Source organism: Anabrus simplex, chromosome 4, assembly GCF_040414725.1.
Source record: "Anabrus simplex isolate iqAnaSimp1 chromosome 4, ASM4041472v1, whole genome shotgun sequence".
Classification (NCBI taxonomy): domain Eukaryota; kingdom Metazoa; phylum Arthropoda; class Insecta; order Orthoptera; family Tettigoniidae; genus Anabrus; species Anabrus simplex.
The window spans coordinates 327,510,137-327,534,746 of record NC_090268.1 but is presented as its reverse complement, the minus strand read 5'-3'; the positions used below and the strand labels follow the sequence as shown (position 1 = coordinate 327,534,746).

At 37.3% G+C, this 24,610-nt stretch overlaps 1 protein-coding gene across 1 annotated transcript in view; it reads right to left on the bottom strand.

The window, feature by feature from the left end:
- Positions 1–12,972: 12,972 nt before the first annotated feature.
- The window catches only part of Sumo (Small ubiquitin like modifier), a 52,320-nt gene continuing 40,682 nt past the window's right edge, over positions 12,973–24,610 (bottom strand). Inside the window, exon 3 of the mRNA XM_067145706.2 lies at positions 12,973–16,423. Coding sequence (XP_067001807.1) covers positions 16,274–16,423 — 150 coding nt within the window. The 3' untranslated portion in view covers positions 12,973–16,273. The remainder of the gene's footprint in view (positions 16,424–24,610) is intronic.

Sequence of the window (24,610 nt, the reverse complement as noted above, 5' to 3'; positions counted from 1 at the left end):
CAATGCTGATATGATTAAGGCAGAAGGAAGCATTGGACTACAGTGGCTATACAGAGCCCTCAATGCCATACGGAAGGATACCTGAAGATTGCCAACAATGAAGCACTGTACCATTGTTCAAAAACAGAAATGGGAAGAAATGTGAAAATTATTGAGGTAGAACTGTAATATCACATGGGCTAAAAATAACGGAGATATCATAGACAAAAGACCGAGGGATATAATAGGAACACTGATAGAGGAAGAACAATATGCCTTTAGACTGAATAGATAAACTATAGACTTGATATTTACAGTGCGAACGATAATGGAAAAACATCTAGAAAAGAACAAGGAAATCATCTTCATATTTTTGGATTTGGAATAGCTTATGATACAGTTAAGAGAAACATTGTATGGAATGTTTACTGAAAAGGAATGTACCAAAATCATTCATTAACAAGATAAAAATGTTGAATCATGAGAGTAAAAGCAGTGTACAAGTAGGGAGTGGTGACAAATATTTTATACATTTAAAAAAAAAAAAAGTCTCAAGCAAGGAAGTGCACTATCGCCATTATTGTTTACTATACTGATGGATGAAATCATAAAACGTACAGAGTATTAGTAGTGATGAAGTGAATGCTTTGGTATTTCCTGACGATGTGATTTGGGGAAGGGGAGAAAAGGAAGTACAAAGGAGACTGGATATTTGGAATGGTAATTAGTAGAAAGAAAACTGTACTCATGCATTGTGAAAAAAAAAGAGAAGTCAAGTGAACGACTGAGAACGGTTAGAGAATGTAGAACAGTTTACATACACAATTGAAAAAAATTAGTGGAACATGTTTTTGAACGTATGCCATGCTCCACAAAACAATACCTCACACCCAGGTATATTACCAACTAAACCTTTATTCTTTACTGTTGAAGTATACATCCTCCAGGGTGGATTTTTATCACAGCTGGAGAGATTCAGTATAATGTATGTCTTCCACGAACATTTATCACAGCTTGGCGCATACGTGGCATGCTCCGTATAAGTTGACGGAGGCCACGTTTCAGTACCAGGTCTCATTCTTCAATGAGAGCCTGTTCGAGGTCTTGGAGAGTCTGTGGTGGAACAGGACACTCACAAAACATTTCTGTCAAGCCTATCCCACACATGCTCGATGGGTTTAAGGTCGGGACTCACTGCTGGCTATTCCATCTCTTGAATGTCCAGTTCTCGCAAGACAGCTCTGGTGATGCACGCTACGTGAGCCCTGGCATTAATACCAATATAAATGGTCCGTTATTAGACATTATAAATTTTCAAGCCAACTCATTCCTGGTTGCCAGTGTTTCGCCCCCGTGTGCTAGGCTGGGCTCATCAGTTGGTACCTAGCACACCTACCAAGACACTGGCTAGTGCATACCGTGGAGGCCACTGCGTAGGCTAATTGTAGCCACCAGCAGTGCCAATGCACTACGAGAGACTTTGTCCCACTACCAAAAATTGATGCCTGCTTGGCCATCAGATGATATGTCAATTTTTGGTAGTGGGACAAAGTCTCTCGTAGTGCATTGGCATGGTTGGTGGCTACAATTAGCCTACGCAGTGGCCTCCACGGTATGCACTAGCCAGTGTCTTGGTAGGTGTGCTAGGTACCAACTGATGAGCCCAGCCTAGCACACGGGGGCAAAACACTGGCAACCAGGAATGAGTTGGCTGGAAAATTTATAATGTCCAATAACGGACCATTTATATTGGTATTATAAATTTACTCATTCGGAACAAATATTTCTGATTCCCTATGGGAATCAACATCTATCAGCCCTGGCATTGTCGTGCATGAGTACGAATTCAAGGCCAACACCGTATGCAGCAACCAACACATGCTGTAGCAGTATCTACTCAATGTACCCCGCAGCGGTGAGATTACCACGAATGATGACAAGATCCGTACGGCCATCAATACTGATGCCACCCCACACCATCACAGAACAACCTTGTCTGAATCGGTCACGTTCCTGGACAACATTTGGCACGTACTGCTCACCACGGTGTTTCCATACACGTTGACGTCCATCACGCTGTGTCAGGGGAAATCTGGACTCTTCTGTGAACAACACAGGTCTCCATTTGCGAAGTTGCCAGTTGATGTGGGTACGGGCAACAGAAGGAGAGCTGCACGATGTTGCTGCAGTAAACGGGGCACTCGAACAGGACGTCTGGCTCGTAAGGACACTTCTCGTAAACTGTTCCTTACTCTCTGGTCAGACACTGTGACTCCAGTGACCCTCCTGAGGTCTTGTTTCAGTTCTCGGGCAGTTGCTGAACGACGCCGCAACGCACAGATGGTCAGATATCGGTCATCCTGGGGGGTTATCATGTGTCCACGACCTTGTCAAGCACTCCTTGTGAACTGGCCTGTCTCACTGTAGCGATTCCACAAGCGTTGAATAACTGACGAAGAGACATTGAGATCCACAGCAACACGACGAATAGTCCATTCTTCCTGGATCAAAGTGGCGACCCTTGCGACTTGAACCTCGTTATGATGTCCCATGGGATGTGCTGGTTTACGTACGTGCTCAAATGGCCGCAGTAGTCTGTGTACCTCACGACACACGGACGCACCACTATTCACTTTGTTTTAGGGGTCACATGACAGTTTAATGCATGGCTATGCCTCCAGATAGAGTATAACTTTGATTTGACATACCCTGAGTAGCTAAGGGCTCAACGTATGCTGTACGACCATTGGAACCCCATCTACCAAATTAATGTTCACATACCAGATGTTACAAAACATGTTCCCCTAAATTTTGAACTATGTATCTGGGTAGCATTATTAATGGAAGTAATGAAATCAACCCTGAAATTAATACAGACTAAGTAAAAGTACAACATTTTATCAAGTCAGAGAGCTTTTATGGTATGACAAAGTACCCAAGAGAACAAAATTAACATTATATAAACAGTATTTCATACCAATTGTAACATACGGACTAGAAATGCTGGTAACTAATAAAAGACAAGACAGCAAGATCCAAGCAGCAGAAATAAATTTTTTAAGAACAAGAGATAGAATTCAAAATATTAAAATCAGAGAAGAGCTAAATATAGAACCATTAGTACAGAAAGCAAGGCTGAGATGGTTCGGACATGCAAAAAGAATGGGAAAGGAACTGGTAGCAAGAAGGGAAAGAGATCAGTTGGAAGACCTAGAAGAAGGTGCATGGATCAGATTTGGAAGGACACTACAGATGCTGGATTTGGATTTGGTGGAAGGACAGAAAGGAGTGGAGAAGGCTTGTTAACCACACCCAGGTGACACTGATGATGATTTAAAGAGATTAATATGAATTTACCTATCAGAAGTTAACAAGATGGTGTCAGGATAATGGCGTTATTATGGGGATTAACATCAAAGAAATCAACTCGCCTATTGTAAAATCCACTTTATTTTTAGTCAACTTCATGGCTTTATACAATATATCTAAGTAGAACCTTAAACATATATCTCAATACTGAGCACACGTCAAATTTTCAGCCATAAAGAAAAGTTCGTATTAGTGAAGTAAATACTTGAAAAAATAAATGAAGTGGAAAGGAATGGATTCATGAATTGTACAGAGAACAAAATAACACCAACTCTTCTTAAGGTTGGTAATTTCTGTGTCAACATAAAGCTTCATATAAGTTAAAACCCTTCAGATGGATAACATTTCACTGTTTGAATGAAATGAATGAGACTAGTCATAATAACACAAATTTATTTCTTCAAATATCATAATAAACTAAAGATATGCCTCAAATATATTCTTTCTTGGCTGCAGACAACGTTTACAAAATCCTTTAAAATAAATATGTGATGTTTGTCATCTTTACAAAGCATATTTACTCCTGTATCCCTTGTTTTCAACACATAAGGACCACATGTTCATGAAAACAGAAACTAATACTCATATGATCATAAAGCTACAGGTTTTAAAATGCTGGAGGGTAATTTTACCCTGGAAAGATATAAACATGCCAGTAAATTTACTGAAATAGTTCACACACATTATTAAAAAAATCCCAACAATCGGTGCCAGGATTTAAGCCTGCTAGTCCTGCAGCAATTGTAATATCAAGCCACCTATTTCTCATTTTATATTCTGCTTGCTTAGTAATGATTTCTTCAAATCGATTAACCACCATAAACCTAAAAGGTTTTTTAATACCATATTATTTGATAGCTTTGCAAAATAATGGACTTTGGTTCTGAAAATAATGACATTAGAATATGTTTGTCCTAAATGTCTTCCACCTAAGCCGTTTAGTCATTTTTTCGAATATGTGATGTTATTTCTTCCTATAATGCTCACACTTCTAAAAACTGCCTTCTGTTTTTTTAGTCAATCACAACTATACAATTCCCATATATCATATATTCTTGTCTTTTTTAATTCTTTGGACTGCAGTAAATCATTAATTTTATGCCTGCACTAATCTTTCACTAACTTTCCCAATTCCAAGAAAAATAAAGACCATGTTAATGACAAAAGAAAACAAGTGTTACAGTAGGCAGAGAAAAAAAAAACCTTACTGTACATAATATTCATGCTTCGCTTACAGCAGGAGCGAAATCTTTGGTCAATTCACCATTAGCAACCAAGAATTTGAAACAGGCAAAAAAGTTTAAACGTTTATGAAATATTGGCTCTTTGCCAAAGACAACAGTAATTTCTTATGCTGCATTCTAGTATTAGAAATCTTGTTTCCAGTATTTAGAAACGACTTAGTTTTTTGTTCGAGGCACTTTGCACGAGTTCAACAAAACTGACAATTATTGTTTTTCATGTTGGTTTGTTTCCTCTCAAGAAACTGCCATGAAGGAAAAAACAAAGTAATATTCTACCTTTTTACAAAAAAAAATAATATTACCAACAAAGATGACCATATTGTATTCCATGTACAAATGCGTCTCCGAAACCAAGTGAATTGACCTGAAGTGATTTATGTACTGTGTTCAAAGATTTCTATTTTAAAGCAATGTTTTAGAATGTCATTAATATTAATAGGGTATGTACTGTACATGTACATAACTAAAATACCGAAGGGGAAACACCCCCCCCCCCCCCCAACAGACACATTTCTGTATCGGTCGTGTCCACAGTAAGAAGGAAATGCCATTTTAAATTTTCAGTTATCTCTGTATGTATGTATGTATGTATGTATGTATGTATGTATGTATGTATGTATGTATGTAAAGGAGAGGGCATGCAAGTCTCTGGTAAGACCCCAACTATAGTATGGTTCTAGCGTATGGGACCCTCACCAGGATTACTTGATTCAGGAACTGGAAAAAAATCCAAAGAAAAGCAGCTCAATTTGTTCTGGGCGATTTCCAACAAAAGAGTAGTGTTACAAAAATATTGCAAAGATTGGGCTAGGAAGACTTGGGAGAAAGGAGACGAGCTACTCAGCTAAGTGGTATGTTGCAAGTGACAATATCTGTTATACTTAGACCAGCCATTTTGATGTTTATACAAGAAAATTGTAATAGTTTTAATTGAATGTGAATAATTGTTATACTTAGATTACAACCATTTTGACACAATATACAAAATAATTGTATTTAACTAAGTTTCTTAAAAATTGTATTTATTTTAAGCTTGCTAATAACAAATCAATCATATAAGTTCTAGGTCAGTATTCCTAATTAGCCTTAAATTCTAAAGTGGCTGAAGATGCTCAGAAAGTGAGTGAAACCATGTACCAGGTTTTAATCATTTAGCAATAAAATAAATGGAGAGATGGCGTGGAATGACATCAGTAGACGAATAAGTTTGAGTGGTGTCTTTAAAAGTAGAAAAGATCACAATATGAAGATAAAGCTGGAATTCAAGAGGACAAATTGGGGCAAATATTCGTTTATAGGAAGGGGAGTTAGGGATTGGAATAACTTACCACGGGAGATGTTCAATAAATTTACAATTTCTTTGCAATCATTTAAGAAAAGGCTAGGAAAACAACACATAGGGAATCTGCCACCTGGGTGGCTGTCCTAAATGCAGATCAGTAGTGATTGATTGATTGATGTGCATCACAAGAGAATGCATGGACAGAATTCAATGAAAATTGGCATACAATGTCGGGGAATAAGGCAATACAGTCTAGGCTATAAATATTATTTACGCTGTGTGAAATGGTGGTTTAGGGGAAGGTCTAAAATTTAATTTTAAAATATTGTTGTAATTAGTGGTTCTATTGATAAATACAACATAACCAAGTTGTGGAGAATACAGTTTCTCCTGCATTTATATATACAATTTTACCGTAGGTTCCAAAATGGGTAAAAAATAAATACGTAAATAAATGCAATGTAAATTTTAATCTTATACCAGTTGTATAATATTATTTGAAGTAATTCCACATACTGTATATGAGTTGGCTATGTTTGTAAGTATGGAAGATATTATAAGTAGAATTTTGTAAACAATATAAATTTATTAAGGATGAGCTGTGTATGTTTAATAGAAAAAATTGTTACCATAAATTGTATAATATTGTATTCTAGGAAAATTTTCTTCTTCTCTTAATTTAAAATCTAGTGCTTGACAGTGTATTTTAGTGTACCATTTGCCACCGAGGTAGACACCTCATTTGCACATAAAGAGATTTTGATTTGATTTGACCAGCTGTGATAACAGAGATATTCATAATTTAGACTTTTGTTGCTTACTCCATGTCAGCACCATACCTGCCAACTTTTAGAAATCAAAAATAAGATTTATTAATTCTTGGTTACCATCACATATACTGCGCCACGGTCTAGGTGAAAAAAAAAGAACACGATAAAAGGCATGCATTCCTACAGTGTAAATGAAAGTGATACGTCCATTTCTCCTGATGAATGGGTAGAAAACAATAGTTCACCGGCTCTGAAGAATTTCCCAGGAGTTCCTGGCATAACGGTAAGACTTGATGAACCTCAAAACATTGAAGAGTAGTAGGGCTTATTTTTTGTGATTTCTTTGAACTTGTTGCCGAGCAGACGAACTTGTATCCAGCGAAATACTTCATTACACAAAATATCCCCTAAGGGCTTGAAGTGGCCCGATGTAATTAGTTGCAAATTGAAATTTTTTTTTGCTTTGTTCATATTGACGGTACAGGTAAAAAAAAAAAAGCCATGTTGGAAAGACTACTGGTCAACTTATCCCCTCAAAATTTGATGCGTTTTACTTCACGGAGGTCATTACTACACAGCCTACCACACCAGAAAACCTTATTAGGACTCTTACCAAAGGTCTTCAGTAAAATTCACCATAATCCGTAGAAGGTTAGTGAAATTAGACTAAGTTTTTTATGTGCAAGCGCTGTAGCAGTAAGTTACAAGAAAATGGCCGGGTGCAGGATCTGAACAGTGTGATGAGCACCCGGTCCGCAATGTGTTAAATGTGCACACTGCTTATTCCAATCAGTGCCTCAGTGGGGAATGGACTAGTGTGTTACGTACCAGCAGTATCAGAAAATGTATGAACCAGAGGAATGGCATGCTAAAGAAGGAAGTTAACTCACTCCCCAGCTATTTCCCGCCAATATTCAGGCAGACTGTTATACTTGGTACGCAGCAGTAATCCCATCTATCACAGATGAGTGGCAGCAGAAGAGACGAAGAGCATCACAATAAACAATGGTCAATATGTTATTGTTGATCAGTTGTAGTTATGAATCTCTACTCCTCTTAAGCTAGAAAACCATGTTTACTTCTGCCCCTTCTTGGCATCTCTGATAACTAGTTACCTCAAGGTCACCAACACTGGTGCGATGCTTTGTGTTAATAATGTTATTACATCCCAGTAACTACCTTTATATGGTTTTCAGACTCTGAGGTGCCAGAATTTAATCCCACAGGAATTACTTTACATGCTAGTAAATCTACCGACACGAGGCTGATGTATTTGAGAACCTTGAAATACCACTGGACTGAGCCAGGAACGAACCTGCCAGTTAGGCACAGAAGGCCACGCCTCAACCGTCTGAATCACACAGCCCAGCGATGCTTTGCGTAAGGGTACCTTCAGCCTTCTACCCCTCTTCCTGTTCTCCCACATGAAGTAGGCATACTGGTTTATAGTTCTTAAATTAGCCCATGTTTTCCAGGCTTCTTGGCTCCTGTGTGCGAGTAGAAGCAAGCTGAAGTGACATCCAATTGGAGAGTTCTTGGTGTGGTAAGTATTCGTACAATACAGCTGGATTTAATTTCTTCATAGTACAGTACGCTGAAGAGCAAGGTAAAAGAGCAGCAAGTTGTAAATTCACAGTGTCTGAATTAATGTACAATACTGACGTTTAAAAAAAAAAAAAAAAAAAAAACACCTTAAGAAATGAAAAATTTGTGTAAAGCCTTCCACAGTCCAAAGAGTAAGTATCCAAAAGTTGAAGAACTATTGAAATACATTTAGGCTTTACATAGCGATCGATGGAATGAGGCAATTTTAAGAATGTGTGATAGCCACAAAGCACAGCCTTAGTTTCTCAGATTTCAAAACGAGCAAGGGATGGATGACTGGATTTATGAAGCGAAATAACCTCACACTGAAACATCAAATATTGTGCCAAAGAATGCCAAAGACCGCAACGAAAAAAATACAAATTTAATCAATACGCTATTAGAAGAAAGAGAAGGCGTACTTGTTTACACAAACAAGCAATGGCGGCCATTTGCCAATGAATTTTGACATGCCTCCTCAGAATAGAATCATTCAAGAAAATTAAGCGTTACAGTGTGGAATACAGGAAATGAGAAAGATCAGGGTAGCAGGTAGGGACCCTTTTTGGAGGCAGCCCTGCCTATGCGAGTCCCAGAGCACACTAACCCGATGTGTAACATCTGGTAAGGGTCCCAGCTCAGGGTTACAAGTGAAGACCTCAACGACTTTTACAGCGGAGAAGGTGGACTTCGGTATGGTGAAGATGGCGGAAGAGGCATCCCTGTATTCAGGGATTAATATGAGTACAACCTGCTGCCTTGTAGGTTGAGGTGACTGGACACCAAAGGCTAAGGGAGAAAACCCTGAAAGAAAATCTCCGTCTATGTTAGGCTCAGCTGGTCAACAGGGGGATTACTGAAGAAGTTGCTTTCAAGAATAACATGAGCCTCGGATGTAGGAATTCACGACGACGACATCAGTTTGGTGCGAATGACGGTTTACAGCCCGATGTTACACCAGCTACCCAAACCAAACGAAGTATCAGAGTGGGAACATTAAATATCCTGATATTGACAAACAAAACTGTAAAGCTGGTCGACCTCATGGAAAGGAGGAAACTTCTGATCATGGGCCTGAGTGAAACAAAGTGGAAGAAAACTGGGAAAATGAATATCAGATTGGACTATAGTCTCTAATGGTCTCGAAATGAAGTAGAGTCTAAGAATGGAGTAGGATTTTTAATACATAAAGACATAGATGCTTGTAGTGAAGTTGAGTTTGTTAGGGAAAGGATAATTAAGTTTAGGAGGGAAAAAGTACAATGTGATCCAAGTCTATGCTCCACAGGTAGGATGCTCAAAAGAGGAAAAGGCCAACTTCCTTAATAACTTGGAAGAACACACTGAGTATGACAATGTAATTGTAATGGGTGATTTTAATTCACAAGTTGGCTCACAACGAACAGGAATGAAACCATACTGGGCCCTCATGGAATGGGAAACAGAAATGAAAAGGGAGAATATATGCTAGATCTATGCATGAGAAACAACCTGATGGTGAGTAACACTTGGTTCAAGAAAAGGGACTCCCATAAAATCACAAGATATGGCTGGGATGACAAAATAGGTACAGTAATAGATTATATTCTGATAGATCAAAATGTATGGAAAAATGTCAATGATGTTAAGGTCATTCCAAGTGAAGACCTTGGTGGAGACCATAGACAGTTTGTTGCAGTTATTGCAGAAGAAAGACCTCCCAAAGTCTGTAACAAAAGAGTCCCAAAAATAAAAACTTGGCGACTAATCGAGCCAAGTGTAAAGGAAGGATTGAGGGAAGGTGTCCGCAGGTTGTTGCCAAAAGAAGAACTGAAATTGGTAGATGAAGAATGGGATACTCTAAAGAAGGTTGTGGTTGGTACAGCAGAAAAAGTATGTGGACGACAGAGTCAAATAAGGAAACCTAAAGAAACTGCCTGGTGGAATGATGATATTAAAAAGAAACCGTGCAAGAAGATCCTTATATCAAGCAAGAACCCGGGGAGATCCACACGAAATAGAGGAGAAGCTGTCACTTTACAGAAAGAAAAAATTACAGGTCAAACAGTTGGTTGTAGCTGAAAAGCAGAAATGCAAGGAAGATCTGGCTACCAAAATAACGCAGGATAGAAATAAAAAACTGTTATACAGTATTGTTAAGAATAGAAGAACTCAAAATGAATCTATCCAATCTGTAGAACTTCCTAATGGTGAGGTGACTAGGGATAAGACCAAAATATTACAGGAGTTCCAAAGGCACTTTGAAACTTTGCTGAACTGTTATGAAAATGTCACCCCGTTAGATGACGAACCTTATGATTTTGGCAGCACAAATACCACTAATCTGACATGGTTGGAAGTAGAGACAGCAATATCTAAGCAGAAAAACAACACATCAACTGGATTAGATGAATTAAGTGTTGAGATGATCAAAGCACTAGGCGAGGTAGGACAACAGTGGATGTACAGGGTACTAAATAGAATCTGGAAAGAGAATGTAATACCCAATGATGGGAAGGAAGGAGTCATCATTCCATTGTTGAAAAAAGGTGATAGAAAGAAATGTACCAACTACAGAGGTATAACTCTGCTGTCACATGGCCTCAAAATCTACGAATCCATCCTTGAGAGCAGGATTAGAAAATATGTTGAACCTACACTTGAGGAGGAACAACATGGATTTAGACCTCATAGATCGACTATAGACCTCATTTTTGCCACCAGAATGCTCTATGAGAAGTATTGGGAGAAAGGTAAAACACTTATTACCATTTGACCACGTACCACGCAGGTATATATGGGAATGTTTGAGACATAAAAAAGTGCCCAATGACATCACAGCACGAGTACAATGATTATATGATGAAACCAAGTGTTGTGTCCAGGATGGAAAGTCAGGTTGGTTTGAAACAAAGAGTGGAGTCCAGCAAGGAAGTTTTAAAAGCGGTTAAGAGAAAGGATCCAACAACTAATGCCCTGGTTTTTGCTGATGATGTAATGGTATGGGATGAGACAGAAGCGGAAGTACAAACTAGACTAGATCTCTGGCATGAAGCTTTACAACCTTAGGTCTCAAAATCAGCAAAACTAAGACGGTTGGCTTGGTGATGAGTAGAAGCTCTCCAACTGTATCCAAGAATTGGAGATGAGGAGATGGATATTGTAGACGACTTCCAGTATTTAGGTAGTGTTCTGTCATCAGACAATACCATACATCAAGAGATTAGTAACAGAATACAGAAAGCTTCCAAATTCTATCACGCTGTACGTCAAATACTTTGGGATGAAACATTTCCGTTAGTTTCCAAGATCAGCTTGTACAAATATATCTAGTACCTATATTGACGTATGGAAGCAGCAACACTTACTGGACCAACAAAGAGTCGTCTTCAGGCAACAGAAATGAAGTTTCTCCATTCTTGTCTGCAAAAACAAAAATGGATAAAATAAGGAATGTGGATATTCGACAACAGCTTGGATTGGAAAGAAGCTTGCTGCAGACTCTAGAAGTGAAGAGATTGCAATGGTAGGATGACATGAAAAGAATGAACCTTCACAGGACTCTTCGAACATACTTTGACCACAATGTTCCTGGGAAGAGACCAAGAGTAAGACCTCGTGATGTTTGGGAAAAACAGACAATGAAGGACTTTGAAATTAGAGATGTGAACTGGTGTTGCATATATGAACAGCATCTGTGGATGGATAGAACAAACTGGAGGAGGCTCGTACACAACTGCACCCGGCTTGCTGGAGCAAAGAAATGATGATGATGAGAAACAAAGAAACTACTTCCATATGTTATATTTCAACTAATAACAATGTCGAAGGTTAAACTTCCAGAGGGATACACATTCATGCTCAAGAGAAAGGCTGATGGACATGTACTCGGTAAATGATTCACACATTTGGAAAAATTGAACTGGATCATTGCTTTGACTTTCAGCTCTACTTGTAATTGACAGTTTTCAAGGACATATAGCAGATAACACAAAGCAACTGGTGACCAACATGAACACTGATCTGATAGTACTTCTTGGTGGTTTAACATCCTTTGGATATTCTCGTGTTATGCGGTATACCTTTTTTAGCTGGATTTTATTTGAAGGATTTAATTTTTGAAATTGTTGAGGTGTCCTATATTAAAAGATTTAGTTTTTATTTTTTTCTATAGGTTTAACAGTATGTTATTCATTACGATTAGTATATTATTCAATAACGGGTGAATTTAATTCTACATCATTTCACCCTGTTAATGATTTCCATTTAAAAAAAAATCATAAATAAATAAAATAAAACAGCATAGCCAAGTTGTTACTTCAGAAGAATATATGAATTGGGAAAGAACAAATCCAATAAATATGAGCATGGTAGACCTAGTCCTCTACTGGCTGGAAAACTAAAAACGAAGGCAATACAAAACAAGAAAAAGGGATTGTCTGATTCTGAAACTTCTGAGGATGAAGAATGACAAGAAAGTGCTAATAGTTTAAATGATATTGAGCTTTTAAATAAAGAATCAAGGCTTAGTGAAATATGTAAGCCCAATGAAGTGAAAGGTGGAGTTTGTGTGTTAGTCCAGCTTATAGGTGGTAAAATAATTTGTTTATAAATATGTGTTGTGCAGAAAATATATCCTATAAGTGATAACTACGATATGTGCATGAACATAATATCACTATCTAGAAGCAACTATTTTTTAAGATGACTGCAGCAGATGTGGCACTAGTTCATAAAACTGATATTACTGGTGTACTGCCTGTATCATTCGTGTCTTGTATTGGACATTGTATGCTTTACAAAGCCAGTTGATGAGCTTGAAAAATATTTAAAGGTTGTCTGGTATGTTTTTCATTAATTTTCATTTATACCCAAATCTGTAAAATATTCTCCAATCGATCGAATTACAGGTGTAATTCTCACACCCGAATTTTTGGTTGGGATCTTCAAAGAAACAGTGCAAGAACTATGACATCAAATATGGCATATCATCAAGTACACCACCACATTTTTCAGATACCATCTGGATATGCATGGGATACACAAGTATATACAGCAATTGCAAGATAATGTAAAAGAGGTAAAAAATAATCATAAATGGGGACAAATCTATGGAATAGAGTGAAACAGCCATTTGCATTTATTAAGTTGAAACATGATGCAGAAAACATTCTACTTTTTCTTTTTAATATGGTAAGTGTAAAAAAATAAAAAAATAAAATTTTAAAAATGTACAAATTGAATACCATCATTATCTTATACCAATCCAATTCTAATAATATTCACAAACCTGTTAGGCAAAGTAATGGCAGCTTCTACCTCAGAAACGTGTCACTTGTCAACCAGCACTTTTTTCAATACAATCAAATTCCTACATTGGCAAGACCTAGTGTTTACACTGCACTATGTCTTCTGATGTGGGCTAGAACAAATCTGATACTTTCATTGACCTGTCTCATCCTCATCCTTGGCTTTGACAACATGAAAGTGACCAAGGTATTAGTAATGCTAGTAATGCCATTCCTTATTCAGCCAATCCCTGTTATGAATGGTGTGAAAATGTTGCTCACAGGGTCGGTTGGCGTGGGCATTTCAGGTGGGCTTGGCAGACTAATATGTAATACCAACTTCAGGCACAGTGAGGAAAGCATCGGGAAACTGCCTCACTCCTCATTTTGCTAGTAAGCCTCTTCAGTGACACCTGGGCCACCTATGACGGCTGATGGAGGAGCTGTTGAGGTCCAAACCAGCATCCAAACTGAGCATTCAACAAACAACGTTCTGGCAAACAAAGAATTAAAATCATAGTTGTAATATTAAGGTTGTCAAGTTACTTGTAGCATTTAGTCAAGGCTTAGACAAACTTCAGGTAGTTTTCTGCTGGTGATATGAGATCTAACTTCTTACAGGCAAATTCCTCTTTGAAACTGAAAACCTGCTATGCGGATGTTTAGAAACTAACAGTAATTTACAAAAGTCAAACATATAGCTTTAACTCATTTATTTGCACATAACTTTTTCTTCATTCAATACAGAAAACTACACGAGAAGAATGTTTACATTTCAGCTATTTCAGAATTAATTTTAGTGCTGAACCTGCACGTGATTTCATCCTTGCAGACCAGTTGGCATGGTTTCTATAGATACCAATTGCAGCACATTAAAGAGATCGGAAACAATTGCGACAAATAATATATCAATCCACAGTAGAATAGTTAATGGTATTAACCATTTGCAACAATTATACAGGTTAATTCTGTACAAAACAATCTGAATCACATCAGTTGTATTAAACATTTACACTTCCCATGGCTTGTTCTAAATGGCAGATTTACTACCAAACTGATACAGAGTTTCAAATCTACAATGATATTCCATTTCCCAAACACACAAATACTGTTCAAAGAAGTAACGAGTGTTTGCCTGAAGGTACAATTGTGTGGTACCCTGAACTCAGAAAAATATGCATTGGGAGCACAATCTCTCCACAGAAAATTGTGAAAATGTTAAACAGCAGTAGCAATACCACAAAATAAGGTTTTCACTGTATTTTGGATCCCACTCATGGTAACCACAGGGAAAGCACTCTGCTTAATTAACCAGTTCTCCCAAGAAGCAGTTTGATCCACATTTCAATTTCTATGATGATTCTCCCACTTTCATAGCAGTGTGTACATTTTCATGAGGCAGAAATAATTCTGACCATAGAGTCCACCAGCAGTAGGCTGTTCTTTCGTACAACACATACATCTGTACTTGCCAAATCCAACATCTAGACAGGAATATAATTCTTTAAATTTGATACCACCACACAAAAAAGAATTATACGTAAGATTACTTGAGTTAACACTTCTGCTGACATGAACACTTGTTTAACCAAACAACTACAGTTGCCACATTTTCTTATTTTAAAAAACCTGTTATGAATTTATGACTGAAGCTCTTCAGAATTCCATAAAAATACAGGAGCAATTCTCCCCATGCCAAAACATTATTTTTGCAATAAGCTCTAGGTTCATTACTGAAAATTATTCCAAAGAGACTTTTAGAAAATATGTCAATCAGATTTTATTTCAAAATTTCTATGTCCATATTTAAAAATGACAAATTTTCCTCTGGGTATAAAATTACAACAAAAGATGTGAATCCAACTGTCTATTATTTTAATTTGCAGAAACTGAGGTAGCTTGATTACGTTCCTACAGGTTTTTAGAGAATGTCAATACCACTGTTGCAAAGAAATTTATGTTACAGATTTAGAAATATTACAATTTTCCAATAATTTACATGGATGTATTCAAGATTTGGCATGTTCTTAATAAAACTATTCCTCTGAGTACCAACAAGCAGAGATACAAATTACCGATTATTCCATCATTTTCAGGGAGGAAAAATGTGAAGCAGCAAGGAAGAGTTTTAGGAGTAATAACATGAAAAGTGTAGTTTTAAGTTATTACTCAGAAGTCTATGATCAATAAATATAAAGGAAAAATAGGTGACATGTATTCACTCTGCTAGCTTAAAAGACTTGGTACTATTTGAACACTGAAGACAGAAAAACAAACTGGCATTCATTGTGGCTTAGAGAAGTTTCCCAAGTTGATAACAGGCCTAGAAAATAACACATCCTGGGCAGTGACCTTCCTGCAGAAGTCTCAAAATTCATTTAAAAAAATTAAATATAAAAGAACTGAAACAACTTCACAACTCCAATGTTCCCATTTGAAGGGTTTTATTAAAGGAGGTACGAATCGGTCCATAATTATCATGAAGTGTTCTGCAAATGTACTATCGTTACACCACAACATAAATAATTTGACTGTTTACAAACAATATCATAGAAAAGTCTGTAATCAATCCCACAGAGCCTACAATCTGGAAATTGATAACTTCAAATGATAAATACATCACATTATTCAACAGTTCCCCCATTTCAAACTTGTGTTAAAGATCTTCGTATCAGACGGTGTTACAAAAAATCACATACATTACACGTAAGAAACTAGGGAAACCAGCACTGAATCATATGAGTTCGGCTTTCACATCACATCACTTTCAACTTCTCTTCAACAGACTTTTCTGGCCATCCTACCTCCAGTCTGCTGCTGATACACTTCTATAGTATCACCTTCCTCCATTTCTAAAGAAATTGGAGTATCAGATTCATTTATAGCTTGTCCATCAAATCGGAACCGCATGGTAGCCATGGCAATCCCCTATAAAACAGAATAATAGTATAGTTATTTACATACATGTAAACATAAAAATCCAGGACAAAAATAGATAATCTATTTATATAGCATTAAAATTTAGTGTAGAGACATGATATATCATATTTGATACATTAGGTCATTCCTTTCTTTTCAAGAGGCATAAGGTTCATCGCGTTATGGGCCTGAAGGCTAGTGTTCAAACAAGTAGGAAATTTTAAAAAATTATTTAAGTGGTTAAATCATCTGGTGGAAGAGATAATATCTCTTAAATAAATTTATTGTTCATCACCTCTAACCCCAGCCAATCCATTGCAACAATAGTTTATTTTCAAATAATCATAGTACAGTACACTGAAACTTTGTGAAGCCTGAGGAAGTGTAGTGATAATATCACTAGATGAGTTTATGCTGAACCTGGTCAAGATAAAAAGCACTTAAAATAAGAGTTAATCCAAGTAAGAGCTTAGATGGCTTCATAAAAAATTAAAAGTTGGACAACCCAAGGGGTACGATTCCATTAGCTTCCTACTTTGCTTACCATTCTAATGACATTTAATATTTTTCAGGTATAATTGATCCAATAGACTTTTTACCACTAACATTTTAATAAAAATGCCCCCAGATTGCTTCTCAAGACTGAAGGGGTTAACCCATTAGTGCATATGATCCGAAAAATCAGATCTTGGTATTTCAGGCTTTAAATTTCATAATTGTGTGAATTTCTTTTCTTTCCACTTTCATCATAATTGTGTGATTTTCTTTTCTTTCCACTTTCATATCTGTTCAGTAATTCCTTCTGAACAAGTCAGTACCATTAGTTAGTGCGTGCAGTTGGCCAGACTGATACAGTATTAATCAGAAGACAACATGGCGTCTCAGAGGAGCACTGTTCACAGCATGTGGTAAGTATTTTGCAAAAATATCACTTATTTATAACATATCTCACCTCTTATTTGTTGTAGAAGTATTGTTGAGAATCCATGCTTTTGTTTGATATGTATTTTAGACAAGTACGTTCATACGTTTTGGAAATAACGTGATTTATTTTCGTGGATCCGAAAAATCGGATCACATGCAAAGCAGTTTTACATTGTTCTCCTTACACAATACCAACTAAATGTTGTAATTGTTGTAGGATGTTTCTGATCTCAACATAATGAGTACAATATTTGTTTCTCATTTTGTTTCAGCCTCCCTGTGTCCAAGATAATTGAAATGCTTGAGGAAGAGGACGAGGAAGACTGTGATGGCACTGAGAATGTAATATACGCTGCAGTTTCAGCTGAGGGTAGGGAGACAGACATTGACAGAGGTAAAACAGATGACGAACATGAGGGTAACCTTAACCACCTTGGTTGGAGGATGATGATTAGCTCGTGTGAAATACAGACTAATGACATAGACTTTGAAGAAACTGAAAATTTTCTCGGACACACCAGAACTTATTGCGTCTGGTTCAAAAGTTGTTCAAGTATCTGAAACGGATGAAAATGGTGGACTCCTGCGAAAGAAGAAACATGTTCCTGTGAGGGAAAAACAAAATTTTACGTGGAGGAAATCAGATCCTCATCCTGTCTTGAAAACTCTGTGAACCAATACCTGTGTCTGAGACTGCAGAAACATGCCAAACACCATTGCAGTTTTTTCAGTTGTTTGTTTTCAAAGAATTTGGTACAGAAAATTGTAGAAGAAAGCAATAAATATGCAGCTCAGAAAAATTTTATTCTCGGCCTAACAGAGTCGGAATTTTGGGTGCTGATAGGAGGCCTGCTTTTATCAGGGTATGCTCAATATCCCAACAGAAGGATGTACTGGTCAGCAGATCAAGATGTTCCCAAGCTTTTAGCCAACAGCATCCGCTGTAATAGATTTGAAAGTATTTTGCACTACCTGGATTTCAATGATGACAACATTGACCTGAACGATCGTCTGTACAAGTTGAGACCTATCATCGATATACTGAACGAAAATTTCAGGAGCCATGGTGGACTTCAAAAGTATGATTCCATACTATGGGAAACATTATGCTAAGCAATATATAAGAGGTAAACCAATAAGATTTGGATTCAAGAACTGGGCACTTTGTTATTCATCTGGTTATATGGTGTCCTTCAAAATTTATACAGGGAAGGAAGAAAATGATGAGAAGCACTTTGGCTTAGGTGGTGATACAGTTATCTCACTAATAAAATCTGCAGATATACCCCCACACAAAGGGTTCAAGCTATACTTTGATAACTATTTCACATCAATAAAATTGCTCAAACACCTGTCTGATGAAGGTGACTGTGCAATGGGAACTATTCGAGAAGGCCGTACTGAGAAATCCCCTCTCATCAGCACAGCAGAAATGAAGAAACTGCTGCGTGGATCCAGCGATTTCTGCTCTTCGGGTGAAATACTTGCTGTCAGGTGGAAGGATAACAATGTTCAACAAACCACGGTGAAAATAGAGAAGGAACCTGCTCTAGATGGTCCAAGGAAAAGAAAGGAAAGGTGACAATCAAGCAGCCTACACTTTTTGGCTCCTATAATAAAGGAATGGGGGGTGTAGATCTAATGGATCAGTTAGTGGCGACATACAGAACCAGAATACGTCAAAAAAAGTGGTACTGGCCAATCTTTGTTTACTTTGTATTGTCAATGCATGGCTGATAATGCGTAAAGTCTTGCCGGATGATGATAAATCGCAAAGTCTCCTGAAGTATCGAAGGGATGTATGCGTTAGTTTGCTGAAAACGCATGGAACTGTTTCTAGAAGGGGAAAACAACCGTGTGATCCCAACATAGTCGCTTCGACGGAAGGAACCACTGGATTATTTCCATGATCACGGAAAAGAAATGTCGCCAGTGTTCAGGTAAAGCAAAATTCATGTGCGACAAATGTGATGTAGGCCTGCACCCGAAATGTTTCAAGGCCTACCATTCATACTAGGAAAACAGTGGTGGTATTATGCCTTAGGCAGTTTCTTTGAAGAACTCTACAGAAGTGTGATAGAAGTACAGAATTTTGAGCAAAAAATATTGTTTGTATCAACATTTGAGCATGTTTCTTGTATGTGAGTGTATATGTAACTGATATTCTGACAAAATCAACAATAAAGAAACTATCGTTGTGTTGTACTGGTCTTCTATTATTGAGTCTTCTCTTCCTCTCCCTCAGTGTATTTTATCCTTGCATGTGATCCGATTTTTCGGATTGCCATATACTGTGTTCTATGCATAATATATATTTAATGTACTTACATATGGTTAGGAAAACACAAAAAAATTAACTAAAATGCGACCAGGAAACTTAATGCACTAATGGGTTAAGCAAGATCAGGAAATCGCAATTCTTAGAGAAAATGAAATGCAGTCATCTACACATAAAAATACCTTCTGAAGTAATGTCACTGGCTTATTACCAAGGTGGTTGCAGTTCAAATTCTAGCCAATATATGTGAGAAATTTTATGGAAGTCACATTGTGGTTTGGATTCCACTTAACAATAATTAAGATTCTATTAGAATAAAATTTATTGTAGCCACCTATTCAATACAATTCACCTTTTGTGGTGATTGAATTCTACGTGATTTGTATACACTACCTAGGTACATGTTTCGCCCTGTTTTTGGGCATCTTCAGCTTATTGTCAATCGTAAGGTCAAGACCCAGGTCTTGTCTTTGCTGAACATTTGGAACCAATATGTACAAATATGACCTTAGTTTACAAATCTTCCTATTTTTTTTTTACAAATGAAAAGGGGGTCTTACTTTAGGTGATAAGTACAGAAATTACAAAAATGTGCAAATTCAATTAAAACAAAATTTGTTACATGAATACATTTAAATTATCTAACAATTTACGAACTGTACAAAGCAACAATTGGATCTCTTCATCATTAGATGAACTGTTAGGCTGGTAGTTTCTTTTTGTTCTCCTATGCCATTCATTTGGCAGCAACAAAATAGGAATCATAGTTTGTTGTTGTTCCTGCAAAGCTTGAAATATCCCATGAGGAAAGAAGCATAGTAGGTTTTTTTGCTATTATAAGGAATTCAGCAATTTTGTGGATTAAACTTTGTGTATGTTGGAGTGCTTTATCCACTGTCATACAGTAGTTACTTGGATGCTTTCTAGATTGTTATCGGTGTTTCATTGTTCTCCCATGAGATTGTTAATGTGCTTTGTATTTTCAATCTGACATTAGCTGGATCTCCTTGTTCCAGTTTGGTAGCAACAAAATAAGAACCTAGTTAGTTGTCATTCTTGCAAAGCTTGAAATATCCCATGAGGAAAGAAGCATAGTAGGTTGTTACTATTATAAGGAATTAAGCAATCTTGTGGATTAAACTACGTGTATGTTGGAATGCGTTATCCAGTGTCATTCTATAGTTAGCTGAAGTGTTACTTGGATGCTTTTTAGACTGATGTTATCAGTGTTTCAATTGCTCGGCCAAGGGATTAACCTATATTGTATTTTCAGCGTGACATTAGCTGGATCCAATTGTTGTTCCGGTTGCGTCTGAACGACTAAACCTTCTACTTCCCAGAACACTGAACCTCAGGCTTAATCCATCCATTATGCAAAAAAGGAGATAAAACTAATCCAACAGTATCCAGTAATCGGGAAATAGTGGGTTCGAACCCCACTGTCGGCAGCCCAGAAGATGGTTTTCCGCGGTTTCCCATTTTCACACCAGGCAAGTGCTGGGGATGTACCTTAATTAAGGCCATGGCCGATTCCTTCCCATTCCTATTCCATCGTCGCCATAAGACACATCTGTGTCGTGCGATGTAAAGCAAAATAGCCAAAAGAACTAATCCAAACAATTACAGACGAATAACCCTTTCGGACTGCACTTACTAAATTTTCTCCCGCATAATTTACTGTACAATAGGATAAAGAAACATTCTGGAACCACAACTTGGAGAATACCGAGGAGGATTTTGCCCATACAGAAGTTGCCCAGACCAAATTCTCAGCCTGAAACTAATAATGGAATATTACAAATACAGAAATAAACAGCTGTTTTATTCATTCATAGATTTCAAAAAGGGTTATGAGAGTATACACCAAGCCACTCTTAAAAAAAAAAAAAAAATCATATGGCCTTCATCCTAAATTTATCAAAAGTATTGAACTAACTATAACCAATACAATTTCAAAAGTAAAGTTCAGGGGAGAAATGTTAAATGCTTTTACAATAAATAGAGGCCTCAGACAAGGTGACACAATATCCCCACTGCTCTTCAATGTGGCTCTAGATTACATCACGAAAATTTGTCAAAAAGAAAACCCACCTAAAATCAAAATTGGAGCAAACCCTCAATAAGGACAAACTGCCTAGGGTTTGCAGATGATTTAGCTCTCTTAGCCCTCGACATGGAAGAAGTCCATGCTCAAATCACCAGTCTCCAGAAAACTGCATTAAAAATAGGATTACAAATATCCTTTGAGAAAACAGAGATCATGCCAATCAAACCCCTTGACATAAACAAAGTCATCATAAATGATAAAAAAATTAACATAGTCCTACAATTTAAATACCTTGGAGAAATCATTATGCACAACTTAAGCAAGAAAGCAACATGGATAAATAGAACCAACAAAATGAAAAAAGCACAATTTCTAACTTGGTCAACTTATAACAAAAATGCTTGTCAACAGACACTAAGATCCAACACTATTAAAACTGTAACTTTGCCTGAAGCCACTTATGCTTGTGAAACCTTGTTCCAAATTAAAAATGAAAGAAGAACTGATCAGCTCCTCAAAACTGAAATAAAAATTATTAGAACTTGCATAAATAAAAAGTACCAATTTGAAGGAGTCTGGAGAATACTCCCCAATGAAACTGTCTATCGAGAGACTGACCCAGTTACCAGCACAATGAAGAAGAAAAGAATTGCTCATTTCTTTCACATCTTACGATTACCAGAAAACAGGATTTTACGACAACTAGTGATGAAAATCTCGGAAAGAAGATGGGCCGGCATTGGATCGCAGAAATTCAAGAGGATCTCAAAACAATTGGACTCAAAATGACAGAAGCAGAGAACAAGAATAAAATTACCACCCTTCTTAAGGAACACAAATTTTCGACTGAAAAATGCACAGAAGGCCTGTAGAGATTTCAGACGAATTAAGAACACTGCGATCAGAATGAATGAAGAAGTACCGGGCAGATTAGAAGAATCAAACAGTACAACCTTCAAAGAAAAAATGTACATGAAATACTCAAGTGGTCCAATGAAGTTAATAATAATAATAATAATAATAATAATAATAATAATAATAATAATAATATTTGTACCGGGCGGTACACCTCCACGCCGCTAATTTAAAATGTGCGCCAGTTGAAACTCCTCTGCTGGAGGAAGTCTGAACTTTATTGACGGTATTAATTTTCAAGTTTCTCAGAAGATGTCACTACCTGGAAATTTTAGAGTTTTTGAACTGTGTCATTTTCGACGTATTTTTGTTTTGCTTGTAGTAAGAAGTGTGAACTTTCTCTTCTAGAGGACACTACTGAAGATCAACAATAGTGCACCCTAGTGCGGAGTGAAAGAACTATTTTTTGGAGAAATTTTTATTTCAAAAGTTTGTTTCTTGTTAAATTTCCTTCTGTTATTGTTTAAGTTGGCTGTATACCCCTCTCTTTCCCCTTGTTTTGTATTTAGCCAATCCCGAATTTCTTTTATTAATTTCTGACCAATCGGATGTATCTTCCCCCAACTTGAATATGTTGCTGTATCCTACCCAATAAAGAGTTTGTGGGAGGGTGTTTTCATTCCCCTAACGCCTCGAACCTTCCGCGAGAGAATATAAACTGCTGATTTTAGGGTCTCCGAGCCACTTCTGTTCCATCTTTCAGTGTGTAAAGTACATAGCAGGGGGCGGGAAGCGCCTCTTTCTTCGGCAGCGGTCAACAACCAGGTAATGGCCGATTAATTACTTCTTTTCTTGCTTGCTCGGGGCGGGTCCGAAGTTTTTCCATTATGTAACCTTCCTTAAAATGTAAAGAAACTTGTATCTATTCTATCTTTTAAACTACATATTGGGATAGAGAGTGCTTAACCCTCTCGAGCTCCCACTCATATTGTTTTGAGGTGAACTTATTTTCTCAACCTATTCTTCCTTAACATTATGTAAATTTGTTTCTTTTCTAAAGTCACCTCCGTAGTATGGGATTAGCCCTTGCATCAGTGGCCTAGAGCCAAATTAGGTTTTGAAACAAATAAATTAGGAGTGCAGATCGCCTCCTCTCAAATTGTTTCTTTAGAGGTCATTGTAATTACCCTTTTTCATTTAATTGACCTCTGTAGGTTGGGTATGTTACCCCTGTGTCTATGTCCTGAGAGGACAACTTGAAGGTGGAGTTTGGTGTGGCCTTTGAGAGGCTTAAAGTTGAGAGCGAGTGGCTCTTTTTCGAAAATTGAGTGTTGTATGCCTCGTGGAGGCTTTTCGGTGTAATTTGGAGCAAGTGCTCCTGAGCATGAATGGGGTTTTCTGCCCCTCTGTTAATACTTATTTTGAAGTAAGGTTGGGCTGATTGCCCAAGCATTGTGAAGTCAGGGCTCGAAGCCCAAATCCTGTAAATATTGTAACTACCCTTTTGACTTGCTACTCTGTACCTGCCATGCTTGTTATTTCTTTATTTTGAAAAGAAAATATAACCTTGTTAAATTTTAAATTAATTTTACTTTCGTAGCTTGAGACCTGTTCACCACCCCGCACCTTCTTTCACGCATAACTACCACAAAAACACGGTAACAATAATAATAATAATAATAATAATAATAATAATAATAATAATAATAATAATAATCAGGAAACTCAATCGTCAAAAATTAGCAGTGTTTCGCCCAGAGTGCGGCATGGGCTCATCAGTTTGATACCGCACCTTTCCAAGACACTGACCGGCTAGCACGCTGGTAGCGACACCACTGCAAGCTATACATTTGATAAGCACAATGCAGAGCCGACGTACTAAGGGAGAATTGCATCTCCACTTGCTATACTGCCCTCTAGGGCTAACGTAACCAAAAATACGGCTTCCGATTGAGATAGCTAAAAATATAATTCAGGAATCTCAATCGTCAAAAATTAGCCTACCAGTGTTTCGCCCAGAGTGCGGCATGGGCTCATCAGTTGGATACCACACTTTTTTTAAACCTTTTTGAACCCGAACCATCAGATTATA